This window comes from Carassius auratus, chromosome 17, assembly GCF_003368295.1.
Source record: "Carassius auratus strain Wakin chromosome 17, ASM336829v1, whole genome shotgun sequence".
NCBI lineage: Eukaryota > Metazoa > Chordata > Actinopteri > Cypriniformes > Cyprinidae > Carassius > Carassius auratus.
Window position 1 is genome coordinate 20,024,893 of NC_039259.1, and position 12,422 is coordinate 20,037,314.

At 36.7% G+C, this 12,422-nt stretch overlaps 2 protein-coding genes across 2 annotated transcripts; one reads left to right on the forward strand and one right to left on the reverse strand.

Annotated features, from left to right (window-relative positions):
• Positions 1-42: 42 nt before the first annotated feature.
• On the reverse strand, positions 43-9,437 carry rcor1 (REST corepressor 1). Its single transcript, XM_026286328.1, has 13 exons — positions 7,649-9,437; positions 7,492-7,551; positions 6,847-6,927; positions 6,262-6,314; positions 4,156-4,317; positions 3,753-3,871; positions 3,484-3,559; positions 2,951-3,001; positions 2,311-2,514; positions 2,092-2,169; positions 1,925-1,982; positions 1,574-1,809; positions 43-1,426 (listed from the first exon to the last, which is right to left on the reverse strand). Exons 1-13 carry the CDS (start codon positions 7,803-7,805, stop codon positions 1,385-1,387), a joined length of 1,377 nt encoding a protein of 458 aa, XP_026142113.1. The 5' UTR covers positions 7,806-9,437; the 3' UTR covers positions 43-1,384.
• An 828-nt stretch (positions 9,438-10,265) lies between these two features.
• Positions 10,266-11,741, forward strand: ankrd9 (ankyrin repeat domain 9). Its single transcript, XM_026286329.1, has one exon. The coding sequence runs from the start codon at positions 10,726-10,728 to the stop codon at positions 11,587-11,589; it is 864 nt and encodes a 287-aa protein (XP_026142114.1). The 5' UTR covers positions 10,266-10,725; the 3' UTR covers positions 11,590-11,741.
• Positions 11,742-12,422: the final 681 nt, after the last annotated feature.

A 12,422-nucleotide genomic window follows, 5' to 3' on the forward strand; every position in this document is an offset into this window, starting at 1 on the left:
AAATGTGATGTATAGAGATTGACCAACACTCAATGCCTTTGACAGTATAAATCCCTTATGTTTATTATGACTAATGTGACAAACTGATTACATATACGGTCCACAGTCTATGACCACATTAGCTCCCACCCACACACACACGCACACACAGAACTTCACCCCATCCATGTACATTATCTGCACGCATAATCAGTTTAAAAGGAGTTCACACATGTAGGGTACCGTTACAGTTATTAGAGGGAAAGATTTGGTCGAAAAAAGTAAGAGTGCATGTATTTTAAATAACTTCAATTTAAACAAAAAAAAACGAACAACAGGAACCCATCTAACATCTCCAAACACCATCATAAATTAGGATGTGTGGAAAAACACATACAAGCATGGAATAGTAGTAGCAATTTAGATATGCTGCCATATTTTGAAATTCTTACCTACACACGGCAATCCATATACGCTTAGACACCCCTAAGAGGGTGAAAAGCTTGACCCTGGCATGAAGAACCGTTCATGCATGCAAAACACAGTTCGAAATAAGATTTAAAAAATCCAAGCAAGAACGAAAAATACTTCCCATTCTGTTACAACACTCTGCTGTGCCTGTTCTCACAGTCAACAGCCTCAGCCAAGAAATGCATTTCAAATACACATGTACAAGGGTCCATGATTAAACGGTATATATTATGCCCTAATACTAAACCAACTCACTTAATATAAGAGCTGCAAATCATCTCATATTTAAAAGAATAATATTAAAATTGGTATTAAAATTATTGAAATTTCATCTACACTGGCATTTCACTGTATCTATACAGAGCAGTTCGTATAATTCACGTTTTATGCAAATAAATAGCTTAATCCAACCAGAGATCAACTAACCCCCCCAAACTATTTTAAAATAGCAAATCATATAACTAGATATTATGCTACAGCAACAAAAAAGTAACTGGAAAGGAATGTTGGACCAGGACCAAGTCAAAGTCCTATGTGCATATCAAGAAAGAGAGATGGTCAAGTGATATTAAACTCCTTTAGACTCCTTAAGAGATCTTTTAAGATCACAATTCTCTGTCCAATGATGTTGGGATGGGTATATGGGTGTTTTGTTCCCCCATAACAGACCAATTAGCATTTGTGGAGAATATAACTGTTGGAGCACCAGACTGCTAGAGACCAGACAGGGACTCTACTTCTGTTGGCAGTGATGATCCTAGTTCTGTGAGAGTCCTGGGACCAGTAGAGGGGTGGGAGTCAGAGGGACCAGGATGTGGCGGGGGGGAATGTCCATTACGAAGAGACTTCACTTGAGGCAACCGAAGCCTTAATGCTTCTTATGCACAGCTGTGATATTAACTGATCTGAGCTCAGCTGACCACTGATGGAGTACTCATGAAACTGAAGGGTTCTGTGTTTCCATGGCCGTTGGTTCCTGAAAATGACGATTTGATGATTAATCTCAAATGACACTGAAAAACCAAAACCAGATGCAGGAAAAAGAACTTCAATTAGAATGAGAAATTCCAGCCTGACTGGAAGCTAAAGCCCATTAACTCAGAGGTACTGATGGGAAACTGACCTCTGCCTGGTTTTCTGAAGGCCCCGGGGTGTTTCCCTCTTCAGATGACACCTCCATTTTCTCTTCATCTAAACCCTTGCGTCCCTCCACGCCGTGCTCAGCTTCCCACTCCTGCAGTACCTCATCCAGGTTGAAGCGCCGCCGGTAATTCACAAAGAAGTTTTTCACTTGAACCACAGACTTGTTGCCGATCACATCAGAAATGGCTTGGAAATCCCGCCCGTACTTCCTTATAGCTGAGAGAGGAAACCAACGATTGTCCAGAATTTCACTACTTTAAACTTGCCGTTTAAATAATCACTCATTATCCAGTAAGCCCTGCAAACATCTGAGAAATGTGGCCAAAAATACCTTGTACTGCAAGCAGCTGTTCTTCTGTGGTCCAGCGGGTATTAAATTTCTGATTAGCCTGAGGAAATCAAAGCACATTTACTGCATATCCTCTTGTGAATAGAATGCATAAAATTGTCATCTATCAAATAAGTGTGGTGGAAAGTAGTCATAAAGAATATTATTACCTCAGATGGCCTAAACTCATCCACACCTGTGTCCAGCTTTTCTCTGAGGGCACTATTGTGCTGTTTAATGCTCTGAATCTGTAAAAAGAGGTTATTTTTCAAAGTTTTCAGTTTTAGACCATCACATACTTCAAGACTACACTGCTCTCTGTCAGATTTAGATCTAGTTCTACTAATAGTCTCAATGAAAATGATAGTGCTAATGAATAAAACGCTAACCTGTCGTTTTATAGTGATGAGCTCCATATCCAGCTGTCTCAGAACACTGACTGCTGCCGGGCCGCTGCTAGACATTGCCGCCACATCATCAGAGTTTAAATGCATTCCTTTAGGAGGTTTCTTCTTTGCCCGGTGTAGGTTCCTCCCAGCAAGTCCCTGTACTTCTTTCTTAACATGCATCGACTTTTCTGTAAGATTTGCTGGCTGTAAAAAACACACACAAAAAAAAAAACAGCGAAAATAGAGCTATTTAAATCTGTGACTGATTTCAACTGTGCTTTATTGATGTAGATTTACTACTAATGTAGAGTCAATGAGCATTCCATATTAACAAAACTATAGTTTATAAAACATTACATTTACATTTAATTATTTTGCAAGTGCTTTTTTCCAAAGTGACTTATAAATGAGGACAATGGAAGCAATCAAACCAACAAAAGAGCAATAATATCTGTGCCGTGAAAAATCCCGGTTAGTCTAACAATGCATTCATCCTTTATTTTTTATTTTTTTTTAGAAGTATAGACAATAGAATAGAGCTAGTGTTGGAAGTTCAAGTTATTATTATTTTTTTCAATAATTAAAAAGAGAACAAGCAGATAGAATAGAAATAAATAGAAATACATATTTAGTACTGTACCTTCTGCACAACTGCGGGTTTTGAATCTGGTTTCTCAGGTCCAGACATTCCCTTAAAAAAAGAACAAATTTGTTTTTTATGGAGGTAGATGGTCTATAAGTTAAGTGTAGCAGCACTTACAAAAGTAAATATATCCAAATAAAATACAATTCTCTAAAAAGAAAAGTTAAGATTAAAAGACTAATGCAAAAAAAAAAAATTACATTAATAATAAAATATGGTAACACTATTTTATTTGTCCTTGTCACTTTACATTTACTTAATATAGTATTAACAATAAATTATGCATAATTACATGCAACTAACCAAGCCCTCATCTTAACACTAACCATATAGTAAGTACATGTAGTTAATTACTATTACGCAGTGTTTAAATGTACGATTATGCTGTAACAAGGGCATCATAAAATAAAGTATAACCTAAAGTATTAAAAGGATTTCATTTAATATGTAGTTTCATTTTAATTTAAAATCATCTTATTACGTTAATGTACAACTGAAAAATGTGCAGGAAAAATATCCATTTAGATTACCTCTTTCTTCTCATCCTTATTTGGCTCAAGTTCTGCATCCCCTGGAGAGATGCAACTATTTTCTTCTCCATCATCACTACACGAAAAAAAGGATTAAAAGTTTCAAAAATGACATTTCCCTTTTTTAACAATGACAACATATTCTAAAAATAGATCATGCTAGCATTCCACGACACCAGCAACTTATCTTTGATCAAGACTTTTAAAACAAACAAACACACAAAAGGAGACAGCAAACATCCTATAAATAACTTCATGCCATAGCTGACCTCTCCTCTCTCTCTCTCTTCTGTTTGCGCACATGGCGGTCCATCACACTCGTTTTACTGCGCGTTTTCTTCCACGAGTAATAGAATCTAACCAAGCTTGCAATTGACTTGTCTGGGAGCTGAAAAAAACAAAAACCTTGTCTGTAATCAAGATCATAAGTGATGGAAACATCTGACATACCATAAGGATCCATCATTATTCATGATCAAAGCTGACACCGATCCATTTGTAACAGTCAAAGTGAACCCATTTGGTCTTTATATGCACCAATGAATATCCATTAATGAGCTGGATTTCTGAGGCTCCTTATGATTAGTTGTCACTTCAATACATGAGGATGCAGCTTCCCTCAATTGCATGTTTTATTTGAATGTTCAGAGAGGTTTCAGCCATCTCACTCACCATCTGCTGGATGCGGTGAAATGTCTTTCCATGAAAGCTGAAACCCTGTTCAAACAGCACCTTGTCTTCAACTGTCCACTCATCTGGAAAAGGGGTGAAGTTGGGGAGATCTGCCAAAGATTTCTCAATGTTGTGTTTGTGCCAAAACAGCATGCCCAATGCCTGTTAAACACAGAAAGCCACATCATGAGACTTAAATGGAAAGAAACAAACTATTTGAAATGTCGGACTTTAAAAGACAACTTATGTTTGACACTGTGAAACTGTAACTACAAGAGAAATTGCATTAATGCACCAGGGCTCCAGACATTTTGAGACCATTTTATTTGCCAGTGTGACTAAATTTTGCAGGCGTTCGCACTGGCATACCCACATCATAACACAATACATCAAATGCCAAGAGCATTTGAGCAGAGCAGTGCTGACTGTTTAACCCAAGCAAACTTGTCCATGCTCAAGTTTACTCTTATTAAATATTGGAATTACCTAAGATTAATAAATGTTTAGAAGAATCAATGAACTAATGAAGCCCTAATGTAAAGTGTGACCGAACAATAAAGAATCAAAACACCTTAAACAATATCTAGGGCATGTTGTAGTCCAGATTAGAATGTAAAACAGTTTGAAAATAAATAGTTTATTAAGTCTAAATATTTAAGTATTTGGTGCTGTGATGAACACCATAGCAAATACACAAATCTGAATGGCTGTTTAAATAAGTTTCAGAAAGGAATATAGCAAGTAGTGGTCGACCGATATATCGGCCTTGGTGTTTCAAATATCGGCATCGAGAGCTGCACATGGATGCCCAAGAGGCATTTCAAATATGGCCGCCGAGTGACATGACTTGTCTCAAAGAGACTTTTGAGTGACCGTGCCTTCATCCAGATCGTCTCTTACGCATTCTGCCATGCTCTTCTCATCTGTGTTTGTTTACATGAGAGAGCACATGCATTATTGACGCAGCATACAGCGGTTGTGCCCTGTAACCAGTGGGAAAAGAATTCTTAAAATGCATTCCAAATTCGCAATAATTTGTAATAGATAATTATTCTTGGTATTTTGAAGTGCCCACAATAACAATATAATTAATGCATTCATTATTGTGAACTATCACATTACCTAATAAATACCGGCACATCTATGCAAGATCTAATGAAAAACCTTCAAATTCTACACAGAATTCTGTTATAAACAGTTAAAACAGCACTTACTGTATTGAGAAAACCAAAAGTAGTATTTCTAACTAGAACTAAAGTGTTTTGGTGGAAATAGGCGAATTTCATTACATGACCTTATGCATTTCAGCATTTGTACAACCTTTTGAAATGGAAATTCAAGCACTTTATTATTTACTACTATCCAAATTATCCAATTTTATTTAATTTTTGAAGGGATGACCAAAATATATTTTGTGGTAAACAAACACTTATGTAAAATGTAAAATAAATGTAAAAAGAACATAAAATTACCACTATAACCTCCAGAATGGGGACTTACAGGCTTATTAGTCATTAATTTTTACTTTTTGCTTTATATTCTGAAATGATAAAATATAAAATCATCAAAAAATTTAATTTTGTAAAGGTATGCTCTTTTTGTGTGTATATGTTGTAAAAATCACAAAGTGCCATGAAAAACACAAACTTTTCTGTTTGTGACAATCACACAAATCAGGAATGCTCCTATAAATCACTGAAGTTGTCAGTCAATCCTGAATAATACTACAGAAGAATAATGGTACATTTAATAAGATAAAATCTTAGTTTTCTACTTAGTTTTTCTACTAAGATTTTGCATGTTACTGTTGTTTGGTACCACCCATGCTACCAAATCTGCTTCTGGTGCCACCATCAGTATAACTTAATGGCGATGGTGACATTGCTCTTAAAAGTTACTCTGGAGCCCTGTGCAGTAAAACATGCAAACATGTTCTACCTTATCTTACGAGTCACAATAGGATACAACAAAAGAGCATTGAAAATCACTAATTGTGCCTACAGTGTCTATAAAAAATATTTAATTTCCTTATATATATATATATATATATATATATATATATATATATACGCAACAAATATGCATAGCTTTCAAACATAATTTTACCTGCTCCATATTGTACCCATGTTTTTCTTTGGCTATTGCAATGTACTCATCCACTGCAACAAACAAGGGGAAAATCATTAGAATATAACTAAAAATTAAATCATGTCTAAAACTAAAAACCCTTGAAATATAAACATTTATTTTACATATAAAATACATTTCTTTATTGACTGAATGACATATCTTATACAAAAAATATTTTCTCCTATATTATAGCCTTCTCAATGCTATTGCATGCCTGACTTAAATTTTGCCCCTTTTTATAATATGTATACAAGTGTCAGGTATCCCTAAAATCCCCTCAAAATACCCCACAGACTATAATAATTTTAAAATTTGAGTGGAAGCAGAAACATGATGTTTTCGTGCATGTCTCTGTAAATGCAAATGAGCTGCTGCGTCCCACCCCGTTTTCCCTAGTCTGCATGCTCAAATGGATCAACATTTTGTGAGTGTTTTTTTTTTTTCATTGAATCACACAACATAATTTTCTGAACAATACTACGGTGTAACATGGAGTGCCAATATTTACATGAAAAAAAAACACATTTATAGAGCCAATTAACATACTCATAAATGACTCACATTTGGCCTCTGGTATACTTGGATTTGGAAACCACACCAGCATTCCCAAATTATCTCTCTCTTGGCTTGCCTTTGCTACCTCTGGTGAAAAGAGAGAGAAACATTGGTGGATTAAACAAGAATGCATCCACCTATTTTAATTTCAAAGAAAATCAATGGTAATACTAATAGCTTTTTTTTTTTCTTTTTTTTTTTTTTTACACAAAGATATTTCCGTACAGAGCTTCTAATAAATCAAAGAAAACAAATATTTTGATATTAAAGTAACAATAAAAATGAAATGTTTAAAGTTAAGGGAAATTAAATATAAATTAAATTATCCCTGAATTACATATTTAAAAAAAAAAAAAATGCGGACGTGTTTATGATGCAGACACATCAGGTGCTCATTATCATCACCTCATGTTTCATACAATAGTCATTTTTTTTTTTTTTTTTTTCATATTTTGTTTTAACCTCTTTTTCATAACAACAATTTACCACTTACACTGTAGGTTGCCAGCGACACTAAATAAATAAATGAACATTATTATTGCTGAACATGAAGTGCACTAAACGGGCGAACTATTCCGGACAGTGTTTGAGGCTATCACGCCATCCACCCTGTGTTGTCAATGAACCTTCCAAAACTCAAAAGCCACAAACCAGAATCATAATCAGGAACAACTGCCTGATACTGCGATCCAACTCGCATCCCGCCAGCACCTTGTGAGTGACAAAAGAAAAAATCAAATGAACTGATTGCCTTCATCAGAAGTGTATGAACTTATGAAGAGCGACCGAGGCTACCACCATGACTTACCATGCTCGTCATCACTTGAGGAACCCGAACTTCCTTCCTCCCATGAATTGTTACTGTTCCCATTTGAAGTAAAACTTTTGGTCGGATTATTCACAGAGTGTCTGCCCCTTCTTTTACCCGATATCTCAGTGGTGCCCTTCTCCAACATAGCAGGCATTTTGATAGCGAAACGCAAAGGCGCTTGAAGGAACTTGGGCTCGCTGGCTGCTAAGCTAACTCAGCTCAACTGCTCTGATCGGAAACAAATAACACCGTCCTGCACTGACCCAAACTCCCCCAACTGGCAATATAGAGTTATGAACACTCAAAAAGGTCCACCGAATGCATAATATTTCCCCCAGTCGCGTTAATAAGTGAAGTTTAGCTTTTGAGACAGATAAAGCACAAACGGCAGCAGTGCTAGCAGACAGTGCGGTTGCTCTAGCGTTAGCTCTCTCTCTCTCTCTCTCTCTCTCTCTCTCTCTCTCTCACACACACACACACACACACACACACACACACACACACACTCTCTCACTCTCTCTCTCTTGCTCTGATTGACCTGTTTTAGCTAACGTCAGTTCCTCTTCAAGGCAGAAATTCAAAGAACTTCTGCAAACAAACAAAAAAGCTAATTATTTCCCCAAACCAAGCGTCGAAGCAGCGTTTGTCTAGAAAACATATGTGTATAAAAATCAACTCTAGACAACCACAATTCGTTGCATCAGCTGACACTCCGTACTTGTGGACTAGTTTAGTGAAAACCAGCAATGCATCACTATAGCAAAAATATCCTCTTTATATCTGTTTTGCAGAATACCATTAACCATCACACTGCTTCATAAAACTCAAAATGAGTGAGAGTTATCATCCACCGAATTGAGTCATATAATAATAAAATCATTTAAAATTCTAGTTTAACTTTTTGAACAAGAAACCCTCAAGTGTCTAGAGTGCTCAACAAGTTGAAAAACATAGTTCACATAAAAATGAAAATATAAATTTCTATCGTATTTTCAAGACATGGTTCAGCCTTGCATTTTTGTCCACTGACTAGTATATTAATGTCTTGTTATTACATACTAGTACATAGGCTATTTGTGACCCTGGAGCACAAAACAGTCATAAGTAGCACAGGTATATTTGTAGCAATAGCCAGCAATACACTGTATGGATCAAAATGATAGATTTTTCGTTTATTACAAAAATTATTTGGATATTTAGTAAAGATCATGTTCCATGATATATTCTAGTCAGTAATGAATTACTTACTAATATTTTAAATATTAGTTATTAGAGTAGTAGCCTATTTGGAAGGGATAATTGCAATTTATTGTGATGCTCATACATTCTGACTGATCTGAGCTACATCTGTCCAAAGACTACTAAGCATCAGGATATCTGTAGCATTACACAATTAGCATTAATTATATAAAGGTATTCTTTTCTTGTCATGCCAAGTCTACATTGTGTTTCTTTGTGTATATGGTGGCATCCAGTGTTTGGGGTAACGCATTACAAGTAACTTAAAGTTTTAAAAAAATTACAACAACATATTTGTTCAAATAAGAAACACAAGATACTTTGTTTACCATATATTGATTGAGATCTCTCTTGTTTTTACGTTGAGAGAATTTGGGAGTAAGCGCAGAGGCATGTGCATTTGCAAGTTCAATTGCAAGTTCTAGACTAAACATGCATTTACTCAATTTACCTGCTCAAAAACAAATTCAGTATTCAGTATAAAATAGTGAAATGCAAACTCCGAAAAATTGCACAAAATTGCAAATATACAAATATACTTTATGTATTAATTCAACCAAACAGATAAGCAAAAACAACTGACAAATTACTTTTCATAAAAGTAACGCAAATATTTACTTTTTTTAAAGGAATAATAATATTTATAAAGCATTACTTTTAAAAGTAACTTTCCACAACACAGGTAGCATCTCAAAACAAATTGATATTTTTTATTGCAGATGTGGTGACATCCCTCTGAGACTCAAAAAACAGCACACAGATGCAAATTAACAATATTCTGAATAATTAAATCTAAACATCTGTCAATTCCAAACAATATAATTTTAGTAGTAATATGTCTATGCAGTATTGCTACACAGGCTTTAATTACATGTTGTTGGTTGCCATATCTGATTACGGTTCATCTGATCATCTGTTTGGAGATAAAGTGATTTTAAACAGATTTAAGTGTCCAGGATTTGCAGAAACCGTTTGTTTTTCATCATCATCATCATCAAAAAGTAGCGATTGTCTAATATTTAAATAAGGAGAAATTATTAAATGATAAACAAACCTTTTTTTCTGGGGAAAACCATAACAGTTATCCGCTAGATGGCGCACGTGTTCCTCAGAACATTTCTGTCATAATTTTTATGAAGCTCCATTTGAGTACAGTTTAGTCTGATTGTCGACCAATTTTATACATTTTTATTTAGACATATTTAAACCTTTAGATCTTCAAAAATCTCTTACCTTCAAACCTTCAATAAATAAATAAATACAATTCTTAATTGTGCATATATACAATAATATGACCCCAACGTTCACCCATAATAATAACGTTTACAGAATGTCATAAACAGATCAGATAGATCACCCCGTGCAAGAGCGCATGGCTCGGTCTGTGAAATATTATGTAACACTACTCGCGCTGAATGTACTGAATGCGCGAGGGTCACTCGATAGCGCCCAAACACACGCACACATTCCTTCTACTACACTAATAAGGAGAAGTTGTAGGCACTTTGTACCCTGGTGACGTGCGCCAGCGTCCAATGGCAAAGAGCGCAGCGATAGGTGCAGACCAACTCGGGCTGCCCATCATATATAAACTCTCGGCTGAGTTTATAGTGGGGTTTGAAGGCGGGTGAACGGTTTTAGACACTATCGTACGAGATTACTGCCTTGTTTTTTATTTATTATTCTGCCTGGCCTTCTGGCTTACCCATTTATATTCTCACAGATGGTTCAGTATCAGCTCTGGCTGCACTGAATATCCACGTAAAAGCCTTTAAATCGTCATTTTAAATCCAAACGGTCCCCCAAAAACGTTTATTATAACAGCGGAACTCACGATGCCTTTGGATCTGGGGATGTACGAGAGCCGCGCGGATTATAAGTCCCAGAAACAATGCCAAAAATCCTCATTTGCATTTTATCAGGCTGTCCGGGACCTGTTGCCGGTGTGGGTCCTGGAGGACATGCGGACAATGGAGGTGTTTCACTGGGAAGATGACGGACAGGCGTGCGCGTACTCCCCGTCGGAGGCGTTTATGTACGCGCTGGTACATGATCACCAGCAGTACGCGCGTTATTTACTCAACAGGTTCTCCACCCGCGCGCTGGAGATGCCCAGCAGAAGCTTCTGCTGCTGCCAGGCGTCCACCACACCGCACCTGGCCATAGCCGTCCGCTACAACCGCATCAACATCCTGAAAATGATCATGGCCACCATTAAAGACCTCACAGACTGCGAGAAACGGAGCTACCTGAACCGTCACGGATGCGTCCACACCGACGGGAGCAAAACCGCGCTGCATCTGGCGTGTGATCTGGTGCGTCCCGAGTGCTTGGCACTGTTGCTGGGTCACGGCGCGTGTCCTTACGCAACGGACCTGACAGGGAACACCCCCCTGGACTGTTTACTCAGCCAGATCTGCCAGAGTGACTTTGACATGCGGGCGAAGCGCATCTGCCTCGGCTACCTCATTTTATTCATGCCCACATTTCGCTTCCGGATGAAGAGACAGTTGCAGGACAGTGGAGATGTGTGGAGGGCGCTCATTGGAGAGCAGGCCTTCCAGTGGCTTTCAGGGTCATCGCCTCCGTCTCTGTTCGTTCAGGCCATGCAGAAGCTCAGCCAGTCCATTCCCACAGATCAGCTGGACTCGCTGCCGGACTTTCTGAAACCCCTGGACTTCAGACTGGATCAAGCTTAATGTGCACAACTGGAAATCTGACTAAGTACACTGTTTGACTCAATTCTTTCTTGAAATATTCAGGTTTGAGTGTATGTGGAAAGCTCTGTAAATATGCGAAAGACACTGTAAAATTATTAAAATATATATGTTTTTGCATCTGTTGCCTTGGAGCTAAATTTGTCAGTTCTTTCAAGGTGCATCTTGGGGTTTATGAAACAAAAATCCCAAGACATCCTGTCTTCACATGAACACTAACAAATGTCTGAACATATAGGCAATGCTGATCTTTAATAGTAAGACTTTCTTCATTTTAGGATGAACTAAATAATAACACAAATGAAAATATTTGCAGTGAGAAATATATATATATATAAATCTAAACCATCACATTTAAGCTTCAGAGTTCCAAAGCTCCTCTTTTTTCACTTTTTTGCATGGGACATGCAGACAACTTCATTGGATCCTTTTTAAAGACAAAGGGTTCTTACGTATGATGGAAACTTGTTGGCTCTTTAAAAACTATTTGATTTGATTCATAGAAAAAAAAACAAAATTTTTTTTTAATTTAATAATAATTTTAATAATTAATTAATAATTTTAGTAATTTAATATCCATGCATTTTAAATGTGCCTTTATATATTGATTTCAAGCATTTAAGCATAAACATTAAGCATCTGCGCAGAAGATAGATCATGATAAACATACACTACTGTCCAAATGTTTGGGTTTGGCGAGATTTATCAATGGTTTCAAAATAAGTCTTCTGTGGGCTGCAACTATTTGATTAAAGGTGCAGTAAGACAGTACAATTGTGAAATAGTATTATAACTTTAAAATAACTTCTTTCAGT

Bases quoted from the DNA above. Each gene is read 5' to 3' on its own strand.
- rcor1 (XM_026286328.1), bottom strand. From the start codon at position 7,805: ATGCCTGCTATGTTGGAGAAGGGCACCACTGAGATATCGGGTAAAAGA. The intron at 6,315-6,846 runs GTGAGTCATTTA...TGTTTGTTGCAG, and splicing joins AAGTATACCAGAGGCCAAAT to TGGATGAGTACATTGCAATA. The intron at 1,983-2,091 runs GTAATAATATTC...TGATTTCCTCAG, and splicing joins ATGAGTTTAGGCCATCTGAG to GCTAATCAGAAATTTAATAC.
- ankrd9 (XM_026286329.1), top strand. From the start codon at position 10,726: ATGCCTTTGGATCTGGGGATGTACGAGAGCCGCGCGGATTATAAGTCC.